We start from the raw sequence: 20,664 nt of genomic DNA, 5'->3' as shown, positions 1-20,664 counted from the left end.
ACTTTGAGTGCTAAAAGCGACCACCTTTATTTCTTCTGGAGGAAGTATGAAACATTTAAGAAAAGGAAGAAACTCTTTTCCTTAAGGGAATTATCTTCAAAGATCCTTGCTCTGAAAGGATTACTTCTATCCACCTGTGTAACTAGTGACAACTACTGAAGGAAAGTTTTGCCTTCACTTCCCCATTCTGTAATATCTTCCCCTGAGTGGCTTCCTCTTCCAAGCATGGCCCTGAATCACATAATCCCTGTTCTAAATCAACCTTCCAAATCAACACTACAGCTGCCACCTTGCATCCAAACCTGCTTTGGGAGAGCAGAGAGTCAAAAAGCAGCAATGTCTTAAAATCCTAGTCATAGTCCCACATTAAAGAATGGTGCATCTTGGATACAATTAAGACAGCATGGAAGTGTTGTCAAAAGTCCTTTATAAGCCCCTGTTCTCAATTGCAGGTGTGAAGTACTTTTTATTACACAACCACAGCAGAAGACTCTGTGTTGTGGCTATTTCCTCATAACCAAGCAAAGGAGAAGCAGCAGCCTGCCTTGTGTAGGTAGTAATTCAAAGACATTGATTCAGAGGCCAACAACCTAACATTCTGCACGTACAGACAAAAGCAGCATAGAGCTGATGCATTCCTGTTTCTGAAAGATGGGCATGAGAACATAAGAACAGCCCTGCTGGATCAGGCCCAAGGAGGCCCATCTAGTCCAGCATCCTGATTCACACAGTGACCCACCAGATGCCACCAGAGCCCACAGGCAGGAGTTGAGGGCAGGCCCTCTCTCCTCCTGCTACTCTCCCCTGCAACTGGTACTCAGAAGCATCCTCCCTTTGAGGCTGGAGGTGGCCCACAGCCCTCCAACTAGTAGCCGTTGACAGACCATTCCTCCATGAAGTTATCCAAACCCCTCTTAACGCTATCCGGGTTGTTGGCTGTCACCACATCTTGTGACAGAGAATTCCACAAGTTGATTATGCAGTGTGTGAAAAAGTACTTCCGTTTGTTGGTCCTAGATTTCCTGGCAATCAATTTCATGGGATGACCCCTGGTTCTAGTGTTATGTGGGAGGGAGAAAATTTTCTCTCTATCCACTTTCTCCACACCATGCATGATTTTATCTATCATGTCTCCCCGCAATCATCTTTTTTTCTAAACTAAAAAGCCCCAGGTGTTGTAGTCTTCCCTCATAAGGAAGGTGCTCTAGGCCCCTAATCATCTTGGTTGCCCTCTTCTGCACCTTTTCCAGTTCTACAATGTCCTTCTTTACACGTGCTGACCAGAACTGTACGCAGTACTCCAAGTGTGGCTGCACCATCATTTTGTATAAGAGCATTATAATATTAGCAGTTTTATTTTCAGTCCCCTTCCTAATGATCCCTAGCATGGAATTGGCCTTTTTCACAGCTGCCTCACATTGAGTCGACACTTTCAACGAGCTGTCAACCACAACCCCAAGATCCCTCTCCTGGTCAGTCACCGACAGCTCAGATCCCATCAGCATATACTTGAAGTTGAGGTTTTCCATCCCAGTGCTTTGTGCAGTGCAGTTGTGCACAAAGGGCAGACAATTTCCACCAAGCTCCCCTTCTCCGGGAAGTGCTCTGTGCAATGCACAAATATGTCTCCAATGGCAGCATGTCTCTCAGTAACAGATGTGCACACTGCACAGAGCGCTTCTAGAGCCAAGAGAAACCCTCTGTAGAGCATGTGCTCTGTACACAATTGCACCCACACTTCAGAAGCAGGAACACTTCCATTGCATGCATGCTTCGTCAGTCAGGAGGTCAGCCTGGGAACAGGAACCATTTACATGGAATACCCTGGCTTAATGCAGATACAACACTTCCAATTTCCCAACCATACACTCTCCTCTCCAAATTCTGCTCTTTCATACTTTGTTTGCCTTAACTCAATGCAATTTTTGTTCGTTTGTTTTGTTTTAATGCCCTTTGTCATCAATCTGGCTAGTATTGTAATACAAATATTGGTGAAGTGCAGCAAACTTGCCAAGTTCAATATTTGGACTTTGCATTCAAAGCCCAGTGCAGACCATATGCCCAATCTCTGAACCATGGTTAGGAGAGGGGGCCGTGCTGTGGACTCATGTGCTCCAGATCCTCTCTCCTCCCTGCTATCTTCCATCCACATCCTCTCCAATGGTTGCTTGTTCCCTCTGCATCAAGGTGAACACAAGCTGAAATTGGTTGGACCCCGAGTAGAACTAGTCACAGTTTGCATTGAACTCTGTGCAGAGTGTATACATACAATCATTTATGAGAGGTAGGGGGGATTTGTATGGAGGACAGCAGGGCAAAGAGGGTATACAGCTTACTCTCACCTTCTAGCCACGGTTTGGATATTATGTCTTCACTGGGCCAATATAAAATGGAACAGAAGTATTGATCTTGGCCAGTTCCCTTCACTTGTCAACTTTATTAAACAACAAATACCACATTTCTATGATTCCAGGAGCTCCCACAGAAGCCTTGAAGAAAACATTTTTCTTCTCAGATTCTTTGCAACAGTTCAGATGTCCACAGCAGTAATCTTGGGGATGACAGAAAACACAACTTCAAATTTGAAGCTCTGTATGACTCTCTTATCCTGACTGGTGTCCAAGGGTGGACGGATATAAACACGCATTTAAAACCATGACAGAACTGGATGATAAATGCTGACCATTTTCAGATACTGCCTGATCTAGCTATAGACAATGGAAGTGGGGGACTGCTAAAAGATGAATACTTGGAATATAACCATTAGTAGGTAAATGATCAACAGCAAAAAAGAGAGGGGGAGAGATTTAAATGGACTTTATTAGGGCATATTTTAACACTGAAATTGAATCTGTGTCAAAGAGAAGTTGAAGTACCACACTATGAATTTAGTCTCTTTCTGTTCTCTCCTGAGGAGTAAGCCACACACACAAATTGCAAAATAACGCTGTAGATGGGGCTGCCTTGATTACTATGAATGGATCTATCAATGGGTGATAGGGTAATGAGTGGTTAGGGGTTTTAACAGAATATACCATTCGTTTTTTTAATGGCTTCAAATTTATCTGCCTCTGCAAAATTATGTCCTTTATCTAGTTAGTTGGAGGAGAAACAAACAGTAACAGCTTTAATTTGGAAAGAGAGATCAAGAATCAAAGAAATGAGCGTTTTCAGCTTGAGTTAGCTGGACTCGAAGCAATCTATGAACTGTGGTGTCCACAAAGTCCCTTTGGGAATCTAAAACAAGATCACCAGTTTTTCTGCCTGCTGTGGAACTGTATTTGCTTCCACTCTATTCCAGGTATAGACTAAGTCTACAGTACCCTTTCATCCAAAGAGCTGATTTTCAACAGATTGCAGCAATCTGCTTCTGAAACGTACAAAATAGGGATGTGCACGAATTGATTGGGAGCAGTACCTTTAAGCATGACTCAAGCATCTTCTTACCTGCTCTTCCGCCCCCCTGCTGCTTTTCCGGGTGCGCGGCTGTGCTGCGAAGAAGTCCATGTGCCTCTGCAGTGCTTCACCCAGCAGCTTGCAACCATGCACAGGCTGCTGGGTAAAGCCTCATGTGGACTTCTAAGTGGCACCGTGCTGTGCCTGGAAAAGCCGCAGGGTGGAGGAGGAGCAGGTAAGGACCTGCTTTACTCGTGCTTTAAAAGGTACCGCTTTCCCGGGCATGGCTCTGTGCCACTCAGGAGTCCACGCGTGGCCACGGGTCTTCATCTAGCAGTCTGTGCACAGCCATGGGACACAAATGGCCACAGGCTGCCGGGTGCAGTCCCCGTGAGGACATCTGAGCCTCTCTCCCGGAAAGGCAACGGGCTGGGGGAGGAGCAAGTAAGGACCTGCTTCACTCAGGCTTAAAAAGGTACCACCCCCCACCGTTGCACCGAAACATTCATGCACATCCCTAGTACAGAACCCTAGGACAGAACCAGGTAACCTATCAAAGTTCCCCACATGCCTGCAGTGTGCTATGGAGCAGAGGTGGTCCCTAGACATGCTCTGCTCCATAGGCGGACAGCTCTCCATACCATGCCCGACAACCCAGCTATCCGAAGTCAACCCAGACTCAGTATTGTTATGCTTAGGGGGGATTCTGACAGAGCTCTTCAGTCATAATCCCACAGATGGCAGCTTCATCTCACTGGCTCCTCAGCCAAGCATATACCAAATGTCTGAACCTGTGGTTCCTCTTGTACTTAACATAACTAATATCACAACACAACGTCAGTTGGGTAAAACTAACCTCTCTCATGATGGTGCAAGGAAGCAAGACTGTGGGGATACACTTGATTATTCATGCACAACATAACTGAGTTCTTGGCATACATGCTATTTCAGATCCTCAGAAGACAGCCAGTCATGTCCTGTTTCCTTCTGCATAAGAACAGCCCTCTTGGATCAGGCCTGAGGCCTCTCTAGCCCAGCATCCCGTTTCCCATAGCAGCCCAACACATGCCTCTGAGAAGCCCACGCTCCTGTTGTTGCTCCCCTGCAACTGTTATTCAGAGGGATCTTGTCTCTAGCTATCAAGAGTAGTAGCCATCGATAAACCTGTCCTTCATTAATTTGTCTAAACCCCTTTTAAAACCTTCCAAGCTAGTAGCCATCACCACACCTCATGGCAGATAATTCCACAGATTAATTATGTGCTGTGTGAAAAAGCACTCTCTTTCGTCGGTTCCAAATTTCCCAGCAATCAGTCTCATGGAATGACTCCTGGTTCTACTTTTGGTACATCTACCTTTGGCTTTTGCCAACCATTGTAATTCAAGTATCGGTAGGAAACTTATCTATTGCCCGTGTTAACAACTGTATAGGATTATTTTTTTTTTCATAAATCTCTCCAGCCTACAAGGAGGAAGGAGCAAGTATTTATGGTTCCCATTTTTATACTTTGTAGATGAAACAACTACGCTCAGCTTGATAACTTCATAGGAAAGTTAGGATGACAATTCACACCAGGGCAGAGCACAGTTTTCTTTTAATACAGAATAAATATGCTGGTGGTTGTACTCATTAGGGAACTGCCACGTTCGTTAAAAACAATGTGGGGGCAACAATATGCAGGCACAGAAGACTCAACGTGGGCTACATATGCATACAAGGAGCAATAAATCACTAAATTATTCATCAACCACCCTGTTCTTCAATAATGATGATCAAACTTAGTTTAGTATAATGACTGAAAAAACATCCGACAACTGCATACAAAAGATTAGTATAGTTGTGGTGTGCATCTTATGAATAGTTTTCTTGTGCTTAATCATTTGCTGCACAGACTGAGGTCTTCACAAGACAAATTCCACAGTATTACACCAAATTGTCTAACATCTTTTGACAACACATTTTTAGGATCTTGAAAATGTCTGCCAACTGCTTGATACAGCTTTGTTATCTGTTTTGGCCAATGATTCCTGAATTAGTATTCTGAAAGTGAACCTTCCCTAATATGCATGTAGAACGGGGACATAAAGTTAGGCTGATTAGAGGCATTAGGGTTTTCCAGAAGTTTCTATTATTGCCTTTGAATGTGGAAGAAAACAGCAACAAAAGGCCATCACACACATATGAAAACGTATACAGATTGTTAATAAAAACAAAAACAACCTAATAAAAACAAAAACAACATAAACCCAGCTATGTCACCAGGATTATCAGCTTTTGGCAATGTCTAAACATCATTAATTCCTCCCTATCCTAGAATCTTTTATTTGTTTTATTTGCATTTAGAATATAAATAGTCTTTGATTATTCCTATTTAATCCATCACATGAGTTTGCGTATCATTGTCCAAAAAAGAAGCTTCAACAACTTTCAGCTGTTGAAGTAATAGCTTAATTCTTAGTGATATAACTGGGAGTATCATAAATGTACTCCTGGGCAAAGATGGTTATATTATACCAAACCCTAATTTAGTATTGACTAGTTACATTCATATTCAACCCCAAGTCATTTATAGTATGCAAAAAGCAACACAGAAATAGATAACTAATTGATTGATTAAGTGCCGTCAAGTTGGTGTCAACTCTTAGCGACCACATAGATAGATTCTCTCCAGGATGATGTGGAACTGGATGACCATTATTATGGTATGACCATAGAAGACTGACCCTATGAAAGTATCTAATATTGGACCCCAAACCATTCATTGTTTCAGAGGCTCAGAAAGGTGTCCCAAGCCACCAAGGCATGGTTGCCATGTACTCCGTTTGGAGTATTGGATACATGTAACAAAACTGAATCAATCTATTTGTCCTTCATGGCCAAACATGAACTCCTTTAGCTGAAATTCAAGAGAGCACTTTATATATAAACTGTACCCTACACTTTTCTTTTTCCTGAATAGTTTTCAACATGTGTTTCCAAAATTATCTTCTGTTGCTTTCATAAAGAATCTCATAATAGAGGAGAGTTGGTCTGGTGGTAGCAAGCATGACTTGTCCCTTCAGCTAAGCAGGGTCCACCCTGGTTGCATATGAATGGGAGACTAGAAGTGTGAGCACTGGAAGATCTTCCCCCTCTTAGGGGACAGAGCTGCTCTAGGAAGAGCATCTAGGTTCCAAGTTCCCTCCCTGGCAGCATCTCCAAGTTAGGGCTGAGAGAGATTCCTGCCTGCAACCTTGGAGAAGCCGCTGCCAGCTTGTGAAGACGATACTGAGCTAGACCGACCAATGGCCTGACTCAGTATATGGCAGCTTCCTATGTTCCTATAAGGCATAAAAATCTATAAAGGCAGGTTTTTCTGCTTTCCTTACGGCTTCTGTTCCTCTTAGCTTTCTTTGTGATCTTATGAGAATGAGTGCAACGTTGCTTGCTTTCCTTCTCCGGAAAGAAGCACGCCAGGCCACTGTGGTACCTGGAGGTCTGCATGCCATCACCCTCACCTGCCTCCCACCAAGCATAAAGCAACTCTATGATCATCTCTGACTTCCTCACTGAAGCAGGAAGCTACAGATTACCATCAAGTTGCTTCTGAAAAGGGAAAGAAATGAAGACTGGAGCCTAAACAGTGACAGATCTTATAGTATACTTTTTTCTGCAGTAATACAGAATATATGGAAACCAGGATGCAACTCTGACTTATTGATTACAATTACTGAAGTCCCTAAAAATGTATTTTCTTGTTTTTGATGAGATAGAAAGTTGTTTTTGTTTGATCTTTTATTTCGGTCATCAATAGGAAAACTTTCTCTATGAAATTAAGGTTCCTAGAATCTGAAAGCTGAAGGACTATGTTAAAATTATCTAATGTAGCCCAACTTCTGGATTTCTCTTCATTAAACTCATGCAAAAATCATTCCCTATAATATAGGAGGCCCATAGATCAAGACTACTTATACGAATGTATTCATATTTCATGCTAATTAGTCCCTGTACACGTAATCTCTTTCCCTAGTGTGTCCAGTACATGTGTCTCTGTCCTCGATTGCTCATTAAATTTGCCACAGTTCATTTGAGCACTGTATCACTGTGACTGAATTAGACATTTTAGAATCCAAAGCCTCTTGCTTCCTTCCTCCTGTGTATTTCTTACAAAATCTTTACAAGTAAAGCTCTGGTTCTGCTGTAGAAATAATGCATACAGGCGTCAATATGTTCTCTAAATGTATAAACAAGGTTATCACAAAGGTAGACCGGTGTCCTGAGTGCCTCAATTGTGCATGCAAGTGGCATGCCCTGGATCTGACAAGTTCTGAGAAGTAGCAATCCTTATTCCGTTTAATGGGGACCTTGGAGACCAACCATGTTGAGAAAAATACAGTGCTCACTGTTATACTGAGGCGTCTCTTCAGCAATTGTAAATCCCACATTCACTCATCCCCCCTCACCTCTGCCACTACTTAATTTTAACATGGAGCATATTAAACACTGAGAGTTCCTTAGTAGCCAAGATAACATTCCCATCTGGCCTCGACCACTTGCAAATTAATTCTTCATGAGAATCAGAGGGTGGTTAGGATGAACTAACACTAGGCAAAGTGGTCTCAAGTGTATTAGATGAATTTATTTTTTAAAAAACTGTGCCTATGTTGAAAATACCATGAACTATCTTTGAAGGAGAAACTGGCCCTTCAGGGCTGGTCTTGTCTAGCACAGATAGAAAATGAAAGGGAGACCAACAAAGACCGTTCATGAAATTTCAACATAAGATACTCTGACTCCCAAATCATGAACACAGTGGTCATAATCCAGAAAATGTATTATATACAAAGGGTTCTGTGTGTGTATGAACATGCACAACGTCTTGCTTCTCTGTTTTTGGCTCAGCAAAATGGGTTTGGGACATAGGGACATAGGAAGCTGCCATATACTGAGTCAGACCATTGGTCTATCCAGCTCAGTATTGTCTCCACAGACTGGCAGTGGCTTCTGCAAGGTTGCTGGCAGGAATCTCAGTCTCAGCCCTATTTTGGAGATGCTTGCCAGAGAGGAAACTTGGAACCTTCTGCTCTTCCCAGAGCAGCTCCATGCCCTCAGGGGAATTTCTTACTATGCTCACACTTGTAATCTCCCTTTCATCTACAACCGGGGCGGACTCTGCTCAGCTAAGGGGACCAGTCATGACCAGGTCACTTCTGTGGGAATCCAGCTCAGTTCTCATCACAGGACACCAAAGAACAAGTCTCCTTTAAAGTTTCTTAGTGGTCTAACTGCCACAGCCATCAGAGCTGTCCCCATGGTGGTCCAGAAATACGGACAAGCTTCCACCCATATGGTTGCCGAATAGCGGCCCACGCAATGCATAGGACAACACCAGCATTCCTGATCAGCCAGCTCTGCTGCACATGTGGAAGCCAGCCCCAGCAGTGCTGTGCAAGAGCACAGTTGTCTAACTACTTAAACCAGTGTGCCTGCACTTGCATGGAGGAACTTGCATTGTTTCCAAAGTGCATTCCGCTGAGCAAGTGCAGGTGCAATGTTTCAAGCAGTGGCACAACTGTACTCCAGCACAACTCAGTCGGGGCTGGTGTCCACGTGTGCAACACCACCAGTTGATCGTCTTGCAGGTGCTGCCAAATGCCAAGCAGGCTGTATCTCCCAAATAGGCTTGCAAGTCCTTTCCTGCTCATTTCTGTGCACCTTCTAGTTACTTGGCTTCAGTTGGGAATGCCAGCATTGACTTGTACATCATGTGGGCTGATGTGTTCACAATACACAGAAGCAAATACATATTCCTGGCCTGGCATGGGAGCATTTCTGCATGCAGTAACAACTATGCCCATAAGAGAACTTACAATGGAGGGTTCCGTTTAAATGCTGAAGTGTGTCGTCAAGTTGATTTCAACTCCTGGTGCCCACAAAGCCCTGTGGTTTTCTTTTGGTAGAATCCAGGAGGGGTTAACCATTGCCTCCTCCCACACAGTATAAGATGATGCCTTTCCGCACCTTCCTATATTGCTGCTGCCCGACATAGTCCCAGCAGGGTTTCGAACCGGCAACCTTCTGCTTGTTAGTCAAGCAATTCCCCCTGCGCTGTTAGGTGGCCTGAAAGCAACCACTAGTCGCATTAAAATAATAAGCCCCACACATGCCCTGATCACGGCCATCTCCACTTAGACACATTCGCTTTTCTCTACAACTAAGTGGGTCAGAACAGCATTTCTTTGTTTTAACATCTCAGAAATTTACACTAAACTCTACAGCAAATGACAAGTTTGATGCCTTGGCAGTCAAGCAATTCAAATACCTGCAATACCTTTCCTTAAAAACTTTGAGAAGAGATTCCACAAAAATGTAACTTTGTCTTACTAACTATAAGTATATATTAATTTCTTTGTCCTCGGTGTCCTCCCAACAGAGGATAAATCTGCACTCCTGAGGTGGCCACCTTACTTCGAAAACCAGGTCTCCGCACAATTATCTGTCAAACAAAAGAGGAACCAGAGCAAGCCCAGCGTGGACAAGCGTCACCATTGCTGGGAGCATTGGCTTGGTCTGGCGTTGCTGGAATGCTGCTCCTTCTGGCGCCCTTTTGTACAGGGATGAATGAAATGGCTTCTGATGCTCTCTCAATAAAAAAGACTCACGCACCCTACAACAGAAGCAGGTGCTATCGAACAGCTAGTGTTTGCACAGTGGCTTCACAGACAAAAACTTTACACAAAAGAAAGTACACACAAGCCGCTCCTGGGAGGCCCACACAGTGAATCTCGTAAACAATAGCCCAGCTGCACCAAAGCCACATGTATCATTCTAAGGTCAATTTGCAATCCATACTCTTCTGCAGCAAAACTAGTTATGAAAACCCAGTAAAAAGGAAGAGGCAATAACGTGGAGGCAATTCTATTGTACAGAGAGCGGTTCTTGCATAACTATTAGCTGCTGGTACTTGAAGCCTTAACAGAATTAAAGCTGAGATATGATATCAAACGCAGAAAACCAAAACAGAAATACCAAAGATTGCTGTCTTGGTTTCTGGGAGGAAACCTCATTAAAACCATTGGAACTTGCTTCCAAGTAAGCGCACATAAAATAGGGATGAATGAAGAAAAGATTGTAGGACACACTGTTATAAAGTGGTAAATCAGTAATTAAACAATACACACTGTACTTTAACTATTTGACATCCTGATTAAATTATTCAACAGAATCACACGGAAACTTAATAGGACAAGCTAGTTATGGCTAACTTGTCCTATTCATTTCAATGGGACTTGAATTGGGATTTAGTCAATCAGAATATTAAGCACCGCAGTACTTCAGAAGCAATGTAACACTGTTATAACCACAGTTTTTTAAAGCACATACTGTAAATTGTTTTAAGTATTAACTTTATCATTTTCTCTTAGAGTCCTCCATGTTGTTGGTGAGCGAAGTTATGCTGTATATCAAGCTACTCAGAAAGGAAAACAATTGATTAAAAAATAAATTCCAAAAGCCATCTTTGAATATCAAAGGTGTGTGTGTGTGTGTCTGTGTGTTTAAACAGAGTATAGCAAACCAGGAAAGGACCAATAATTCCTACTGGAGAATGAAAGGCAAAGTCTGAAGACACAAATCCAGGCAATTTGTTCGCCCTCTTAGCTAACAGACAGTCACAGCCTTTGCAACTTCTGGGGTGTCCGTCTGCTTTGCTTCAGTGTCATATTCCCCAGTTGAAAATTAGCCTTCCACTTCTCAAACGGCCATCCATTATCCTCTGCGCAGCATTCAAATACATAACGGGGGTATGAGAAGAGAGATTTATTTATTTATTTATTTCTAAGCCACCACTCTAGACTGGAGCAGGAGTGAACCAGAAGAACAAGAGCACCACCTACAGTTTGAAACCCAGAAGGATGTAATGGAAGGTTATTTATTCTTGTATGCTCATTAATCACCTTTAGAGATTGCTATTTCCCAACGCGGCACCTGGATCCAGGCAAAGTGCATCCTCCCTGCAATTATTATCCATTTGCAACTTCCAAGACAGCCTAGTCCGGAGCTGTGCACTCCTGAGGCTTTCATTTAAAGTCCAAGGGATGTCTGCACAGGGGAGGCCAGGAGAGACTCTATGGTTCCCTATCTCCCTTTTCGGGAGACCAAGAGACTTTTATATACACATTTTATCTCTAGGACTCTCCATCACATGCTGGTGTCTCTGACACCATGATTGCAACTTCACTTTGCTGCAAAGCATTTCTCTCTCTCTTTAACTTCCCTCAGCTTTGGAGCCAACAATTATGTAAATAGCCACCAAACAGGTAAACTTATTGTAAGAGCTTCAACAGAGAAGTGTAAGTAGTCAGCTGTTCTGTCGATTCTATTCATATGGGTCACTATTTTTAAGGAAGACTATTCTTCCAAAAACATGGCTCCCACTTTTGGCATAGATGACCAACAGACCAATTAAGAGCAGTATGATATCTATGTTGTGGATCTTCTATGTTTCAGTTTGTTTATTTATTATTATTATTTACTACTACTACTTCTTCTTCAGTAAATGCATCCAGAGCCACCTAATGGCACAGCAGGGAAGTAACTTGCCTAGGGAGCAAGAAGTTGCTGGTTCCAACCCCACTGGTATGAAACACCTATATTGGGCAGCAGCAATACAGGAAGATGCTGAAAGGCATCATCTCATACTGCACGGGAGGAGGCAACGGTGGCAAACCCCTCCTGCATTCCACCAGAGAAAACCACATGGCTCTGTGGTTGACAGGAGTCAACACCGACTTGACGGCACAACTTTACTTTAGCCAAATGTATCTAGCACTGAGTAACATCACAGATTTTATTATAAAAGCATAATTTTATATTGCATCCCAACGGAAAAACATAAATGAAAATACAATTTGTGCACAATCACATACTAAAGATTAGTGAAATCATCCCTTTAAAGAGTGGTGAAGGAACTTAGTTTGCAGAAGGACAATCTAAGTTATTAAAGGCTTTTATGCACCAATTACTACCTTTACTGATCTACAGTACACACAATTAATTTCTTCAGAGTGCCACTATCATCCTTCACTGGCAAAATACACAACCTAATTTACAAGAGCCAGAAATTAACATGATCCTTTAGGGAGAAGGTTTTACTTGCTTTATAAAGCTTGATAATTGGACCGCTAAAATAGCAGCAAAAAGTCAAGAATGCTGCTAAAAGAAAGTGTGCCTAGTATGTCAAGAAAGCATTAGTGGTCCCAAGTAGTTGGGCTTTAACTTGTTCATGGTGGCTTCTGATTTTCCAGTTTTGGATAACCTATAGACTTCTATATTTTGATGTTCAAGAGCTGCCAGCAATTTAACTGTGAAAAGGAAATAATTGTTTGCGGTTCTGCGTATCCACAGGGTGGCTGATTAACACCCATTTTCAGTATCCGCTGATATGAAAGGGTTAAACCCCACATATCCGCGGTTCCTAGAAGGCCGGACATGACCACGGAGATAACTTCTGGCCATTCTGTGCCTCATTTCCCCCCTACAATTTTCTGTGGTTTGAGGGGGGGGGGGGCATTTTGCAGCTTTGTGGGTATTTCTGGACACATGGAGCACGGACACATGGAATACAACATTTTGTGTTTTCCGGGGAGGGAGGTGCACTGTTAAAGCACATTTCCACCTTCCTGGAACCTAACCCGACACACACCTACGCAGCCGCCCAGCCAGGCAATTCTCCTGTGTGCACCAGGACCAATCAGGCGCCCCTGCAGCCCAGCCAATCAGCTGGGCTGCTGGGACGCATTTTTCCTGGGCACACCCAGGAGAGAGAGAGAGAGAAAATATCTTATTACTTTATTATTGTTTTCTCTGTGTAAACCACTTTGGGAACTTTTGTTGAAAAGCAGTATATAGATATTCGTTGTTTGTTTGTTTGTATAGTCTTCAACTTCTTCATACCTTGGACACACTGATCATACTAGCTTTCTATACAGAACCTACAGGTGAGCCCCATTATCCACGGGGGTTCTGCTCTCCGCTACAGCTGCAGATAATGGAACCACAGATAGTGAATCACTGAGTTAATGGGACTTGGGGGTTAGGTTCCTGGAGGCTCTGAAAAGTGAAAAAAGGCAGGAAATGACCCTAAAAACTGCAAAAGAAAAGAGTGCCCTACTGTGCCATACATCTCCAGGTGTCCAGCAATGCCCCCTCAAAGTCCCAAGTCTTGCATTTTTGTGCGGAAAACCATGGGTTTTTAAAATTTTATTTTAAACAAATGAGCCACAAAATGGCTTTTCTCCTCAGAATGGTGGCTGGAAATGTGGTCCATTTCTGGCCACCCTGGACCCGCAGATAGGTGAAATTAACGTTAACTTTACCTTTGTTAGCTTTACCCCCCACATGTGTCAAGGTCAGGTTTCAGTTACCCGACTATGGATACAAGGAAGAGGGAAGGGAAAAGTGGAAAGGAAAGGAAAACTAGAATGATTTTGATGGTTTGCCACCAGTGTAGTCCCCTTATTATTTTTATTTAGTAAATGGGTATACTATCCCAAACCGATGTCTCTGGGTGGTTTACAGGAAACATAATACGAAGTAAAACATTAAAAAGAAACGCCCATTCTATAAATCTAGCTAAAAGCTTGCGTGAATAAATGCATCTTTGAAGATCTTTTAAAAAGCTGTCAAGAGTTGGGGAGGCTCTTGTTTCGGCAGGGAGCACAGACGGCGGGTTTCATAGCAAACACCCTTGGTTACTCAGTGTTCATACTACAGATGGAAGTGAATAACAACTCTTGATGAAATTCATTCCGCCTAATTTCACCAAAATTGTGCCACCTATTGTCTTTGGAAAAGCCGTAGTCAAGGAGGGCACCAAAAAGCAAAAGCAGATGGGCCCCTTCGCCCATAACACCCGCTCCTCCCATAATTAGAGCAATGCTTTACATAGAAGTCAAATCAAGTTGTGGGCACGAGCCATCAATTGGATACTGGTCCAATCAAGCACATTTGAACACCATATGCTAGCTACATCGGGGGGGGGGGCTTGTTTTAGCTGTGCATATTTAATTTAGTGAGCTGAAACTACACCCTACCAGCCAACTGAGATGGCTTTGTACTTAACCAAACTAATGACATTGTTCAGCTAATATCATTAGCTGAGAGTTCAATTGTTTAAGCTATGGAACATGGTTTTGAATAAATTATATATTTTAGTACAGCCAAACTGGAGACATTTTTAAAAAGAAGAGCGACACTGTCAACTAGAATTTGGCTACATAGTTAATGTCTGTCAACATGTCCCTGCCAAAAATGGCCTAATAGAATTATTGACCTTCAAATAAGGGTTTAAAGACATCAACTCAGCACAATATGGAAGTGTGACATTTCACAAGGTCATTTCTTAAAAGGGTAAAGAATACTGTAGTCTGTCCAGTCATAATGTTGCTTTTATTAAGTCCTACACAATTTACAATTAATATGGTCAAAGATGATTCAGGTCCTCATCTCCCTTTCCCTCCCTAGAATTATTTATATCATACCACAATAGCCTTGTATAAAAAGCAGACAATTCGTCTGTGATTTCCCTTCTCTCTCTCTCTCTCTCTCTCTCTCTCTCTCTCTCTCTCTCTGGATAACCATTCCACATGACTAGTTGTTAGAATATCCAGTTGTTAGAACATCTCATGGTCATTTAACAGAAACAACCAACGAGTTGCTTCTTGGTCACTGCATGTCCCCCAAAGGAAACAACTTAGGAACATAGGAAGCTGCCATATACTGAGTCAGACCATTGGTCTATCTAGCTCAGCATTGTCTGTACGGACTGGCAGTGGCTTCTCCAAGGTTGCAGGCAGGAGTCTCTCTCAGCCCTCTCTTGGAGATGCTGCCAGGGAGGGAACTGGGGGCCTTCTGCTCTTCCCCGAGCGTCTCCATCCCCTGAGGGGAATTTCTTCCAGTGCTCACACTTCTAGTCTGCCTTTCATAGGCGACCAGGGCAGACCCTGCTTAGCTAAGCAGACAAGTCATGCTTGCTACCACAAGATCAGCTCTCCTCTCATTGGAACAGGCAAGGAAAAACAAATGCCCAAGGACAGGATGCAGGAGAACTAACTTGGCAGCAGCAGGACCCATGAAAGGAGCCTAGGTGTCTTAGAGGAAAACAGGTTGGACAGGAGCAAGCAGTGTGGTGAAGCTGCTCAAGAGACAAATGCCATCTTAAAAGTAAAGTGTGCCATCAAGTCGGTGTCGACTCCTGGCGACCACAGAGCCCTGTGAATGTCTTTGGTAGATGTGGATGTCTTTGGTGGACATCCACATACAGGAGGGGTTTGCCATTGCCTCCTCCTGCACAGTATGAGATGATGCCTTTCAGCATCTTCCTATATCACTGCTGCCCAATATAGGAGTTTCCCATAGTCTGGGAAACATACCAGTAGGCTGCATTAAAACAGAAGCATCGCTAGCAACCGTCATTCCACTCTGTTCTATGCTGGTCAGACCTCACAGTGGAAGAGTCGGCCTTGTCCAAGGGTGGGTTCCCCCTCGCTGGAGGTTTTCAAATAGGTTGTTTAGGGATACTGCAGCAACTCCTGCACTAAGGGGTTGGATTAAGAAACCTCCTCCATGAGCCTTTTCAAATCTAAAATGCTAGGATTCTATTATTCTAGGACATGCCTGGAAAAGACGAAGTGAACACACACCTGGAACCCTTGGCCAGTTCTAGTTCTGAGGTGTGAGCTGATCAGGAGTTTCCTGGCAGGCATCTTTTCCTCTACCAGTGAAAGGGACACACGATGAATTTTATTCTCAAAGGAGCTGGGTTTTTGCATAATGTGTCCGAAGTATGATAATTTAAGCCTGGTCATTTGTGCCTCAAGTGGAAATTCTGGATTTATTTGTTCTAGGATCCATTTGTTTTTCCTGGCTGTCCATGGTAGCCTCAAAAGTCTTCTCTAGCACCAGAGTTCAAAAACGTCAATACTTTTTCTATCTTGCTTCTTCGAAGTCCAGCTTTCACATTCATAGAGTGTCACAGCAAAAACCATTGTCCGAATGATTCTAATCTTTGTAGGTGTAGACATGTCATGGCATCTCAATATCCTTTCCAAGGCCTTCATTGCTACCCTACCAAGTGCTAGTCTGCGGCCTATTTCTTGACTGCTGGATCCTTTACTGTTGACGGTCGATCCTAAAAGGCAGAAGCTATCCACCACAATAATGTCTTCATTATCAATTCTGAGGCTGGTTGCTGTAGGTTACTCAAAAATACAGTCACACAAACCATATTCCCTTGTTTCGAAAAAACAGAGATGCAACAAGCTTTAAAAAGTAAAGATCCAAATGCTATTGGCATTCCCAATAGCTCCTACCACCCCTCATCATTCAACTTACAGGTGACTGCAAAGAGTGAAGAGCAAACCTATTTGCCCTTCAAAACTTTGATAGTCTGCAATTCATTGGGATGCCACTTTCAGCACAGTTTCATTAAAAAAACAACTGCATAAGTTTACATTTCCCCTTAAGGGAAGGGGGAAAAAGATTTCTGCCTCACTGTATGTAACAAAGGAAAATCTATCAGAGTATTTGCCTGAACAAGGTTTCAGACTTTTCAAGAGCCAACATTGCAACTAATGGTACCTATCAATCATCGTCTTGGCTTCATGAAGCTACAAATGCACCTTTGAAATAACCAGGTCCACAGAAGCTAGATCTCGTTCCCAAACAAGCCGATTGCCTTCAGGGTGAAAGGCAAGGCTTTTGACATAATTTAGTTCCCTTTTTCTATTCACCAGGCTATAAATGTACCTCTACATTTGTGGAGTAGCACCTTCAAATAAGTCAGCCGAAAGCAACATAAAACTCTGCCTGATGCAGTGACAGAAGTACTGATTTCCTTTAAGAGACACATAATTCTTGTGGATGGAGCCAGTCACAGATGCAGGGACAAGAAACACAGGCTTAGAAATGATCACGCACTTTAACCCTCAGGGGTTAACCACTCCATTGTAGTATCGTGCAAAAATTATTAAGCTTGTATATAGGCAACATTTTGTTTTTTATGAATATATTACAGTTCGGGCATTAACTATTGTGAAACCAGAACATATAAAGATCAGTAAATAATGCTGGACTACTATTGTACTCATATTAAGTGTGGTTAACAAAAGGTTATAGAAGAAATAAGAATATATATGTATGTATGTATGTGTGTGTATATATATATATAAAATAACACCAACGGAAATCCTTGCAGGTTTCCTTGTAATCCCATGTTACAGCTTAAACTTTTGTCAGCCAACATCTGCAGTGTATCTCCTGTAATCAACACTAACAGTAATAACTCTGGGCAGACTTTTTACCCTTCTCTGCAATTTCGCTAGTTAAGCTAGCTTTCTTTCTTATCATCCAATGATTAGTCATTAAGGCTATCACACGAGTAGCCCGGTAGTGCTGGGATCGCTCCCGATCCCAGCACTACCACCCCCACTAGCCCAACTTTTAACCCCAGCCCTTAATGGAGCGAGCATGCCATCAACCCCAGATTCAGGATCAGGATCTCTCTCTCTCTCTCTCTCTCTCTCTCTCTCTCTCTCTCTCTCTCTCTCTCTCTCTCTCACACACACACACACACACACACACACACAATCACAGAGTCGGGGGCCTAGAGCACCCAGCTCAGAAGAGAATCAGACAATGCACAGTGCTCATCACACAGTGCATTATGGGATACCTGGAGGCTGAGTCTAGTTTCCCCCGACTCCAGTGATCCACGCTGCCAGGAGCAGTGCAGACTGTATGGGCGTGTGGCAGCATGCCAGACAGGAGCTCCTTGCTTGTCTGGGGGGCGGGGAAGAAGGTGGTTCACCTTCCTCCCTGCCACCATCCGCCCTCTCCACCAGTTATGTTCGTGAGAACGACCTCATTAACTTCTTAACCATTACCAAGTATAAATCTCACTCAGCTGAACTGGTTTCTTCTGGGTTATCCCAAATTGATGAATATAATTTAATCCTTCATACACAGCCAAGGAATCAGACCACCCAAATATCAATGTAATGGCTCTGTTTACAGTGTCAATAAGGATATGATGATCTGGATATATATCGGGCTGGGCAAGAGAGGAGAACCAAACATGAAGAAAATAATTTGGGAGACAGAACCAAAACAGGCCTGAATTAGAGAGTTTGAAATATTATTATTATTACATTCAGGACAGATCTTAACTATATTTGACTGGGAAAGTAACGCTGCAGCTGACCTGACAATACTTGACAGTTATTTGCCTTAGCCAAGAAGAAGAAATTCATGTCTAGCATACCCCAGGAGCACAATTACTATGCTGCTGTGCTATTTACACAAAAAATATGCCTTGTGTCCAAAGGCTAGAATAAGCAAATTTGAAAGCATTGTACTTCACATCTCATGAAACTCAGTATAAGCTTATTAAAACCTATTTCTGGTGTATGCCTATCACCTGGGAAACCCAATTTGAGCCCATAGGGAAACAGGCTTAAAGCGTTTTAAGACTGGGAAAATGAAGGCCTCCTCCAACAACATTAATTGCTGGACAACTGTAACAGCCTTGAATTCTGGAATAATATATGGAGCCATTGTGTATTTGGAATAAGTGGCTGGCATATCCTGCAGCGAACTGCAGGTGGTGGAACACCTGCCCACACAGTTGCAATGGATGGATGTTGTGTCGCACAACTGAGTTTGCACAGTTTTAAGCCGAAGCAGTGCTGCTCTGTCTCTCAACAGCGATGGAGGTTACACAAATATAGCAGTGCAGGCAGATGCCGTGTCATTTATTCTTTGCCCTAAAAATGTCATTCATTCAAAGCCCTCCATGGTCTTGCCATATTTCTCCTTCCACCATCATACCCTGAAATATTTCTGCCTGTGACCTTTGCTTCAATTCCACCACCCTCAACTTTTCAAAGGTCTATTGCTGCTTTGAATAATTGCTTTTCTGCCTTGCTGCCATTTATACCTTGGACTCCACTCCAGAAAACTAAATACGATGCCAACTTTCTTTCTTCCTTCAAATGCCTCCCACAAAACCCACCTTTTCTAGGAGGCCTTTGGCTTAACCCTTCAGTTCACATCCCCTATTGCAGGAGCACAGTGAATAAATGGGATGACAACTAAATGTAAAGAAGACTAAACTAATGACAATGGGCACAGCAACCAGCCTCAGAATTGACTACGAAGACATTGAAGTGGTGGCTAGCTTCTACCTTTTAGGATCGACCGTCAACAGTAAAGGATCCAGCAGTCAAGAAATAGGCCGCAGACTAGCACTTGGTAGGGTAGCAATGAAGGCCTTGGAAAGAATATTTAGATGCCGCGATGTGTCTATAACCACAAAGATTAGAATCGTTCAGACAATGGTTTTTGCTGTGACACTCTATGGATGTGAAAGCTGGACTTTGAAGAAGCAAGACAGAAAAAGCACTGATGCTTTTGAACTTTGGTGCTGGAGAAGACTTTTGAGGCTACCATGGACATCCAGAAAAACAAATAAATGGATCATAGAACGAATCAATCCAGAATTTCCACTCGAGGCACAAATGACCAGGCTCAAATTATCATACTTCAGACTCATTATGAGAAAACCCAGCTCCCTTGAGAAGTCCATAATGCTGAGGAAAGTTGAAGGAAAGAGAAGAGGACGACTAGCAGCAAGGTGAATGGACTCGATTACGACAGCAATGAATGCACCACTGAGAGACCTGAAAGGCCATGTTGAAGACAGATCATCCTGGAGAGAATCTATGTGGTCGCTAAGAGTCGACACCAACTTGACGGCACTTAATCAATCAATCAATAGAAGCTAAGCTAAGCCAAGCTACATGCAACTGAACCTGCACATATTATTTCCCGATCCCCCTCTTTCCTCTGTCAACATTTACATTGCAAGCTCTTCAGGGCTGGGACTTTAAAGCACAATTCACATCACTGGTATAACTGCAGGAGCAACTCACATGACTACTGACAGGTTGATAGATAAAACAAAGAAATAATTACCCTTCATCTGTGTGGCAAAGGTAAGGGCCAGCTTTGCTAACAGATCTGGATTTTCAAATTTGTCCTCTTTAGCTTTCAGCCAAAAACAATTTTCTGATATTTCCTGTGGCTCAACCTGAAATAAAAACAAAAGCAAGTGGGGTATTAAAGATGTGGGGTATTGAAGATGCTACCTACCTTGAGCTCATGGACTGGGCAGGCTCAACCTCTAGGAAATTTTGTATGTGTATGAAAATTTTTAGGGGAAAACCCTGCATC

At 42.9% G+C, this 20,664-nt stretch overlaps 1 protein-coding gene across 4 annotated transcripts in view; it reads right to left on the bottom strand.

Moving 5' to 3' along the window:
- The window catches only part of DIAPH2 (diaphanous related formin 2), a 312,070-nt gene that overhangs the window by 210,186 nt on the left and 81,220 nt on the right, over positions 1 to 20,664 (bottom strand). For all 4 annotated transcript variants that reach the window (XM_053274418.1, XM_053274417.1, XM_053274419.1 and 1 more), the window contains one exon: positions 20,407 to 20,521. In XM_053274418.1, the coding sequence (XP_053130393.1) occupies positions 20,407 to 20,521 (115 nt within the window). The remainder of the gene's footprint in view (positions 1 to 20,406; positions 20,522 to 20,664) is intronic.

The sequence above is a fragment of the Hemicordylus capensis genome, chromosome 11, assembly GCF_027244095.1.
Source record: "Hemicordylus capensis ecotype Gifberg chromosome 11, rHemCap1.1.pri, whole genome shotgun sequence".
Taxonomy (NCBI): domain Eukaryota; kingdom Metazoa; phylum Chordata; class Lepidosauria; order Squamata; family Cordylidae; genus Hemicordylus; species Hemicordylus capensis.
Note: the sequence above shows the minus strand (reverse complement) of the source record. Positions and strands in the feature narration are given on the sequence as shown.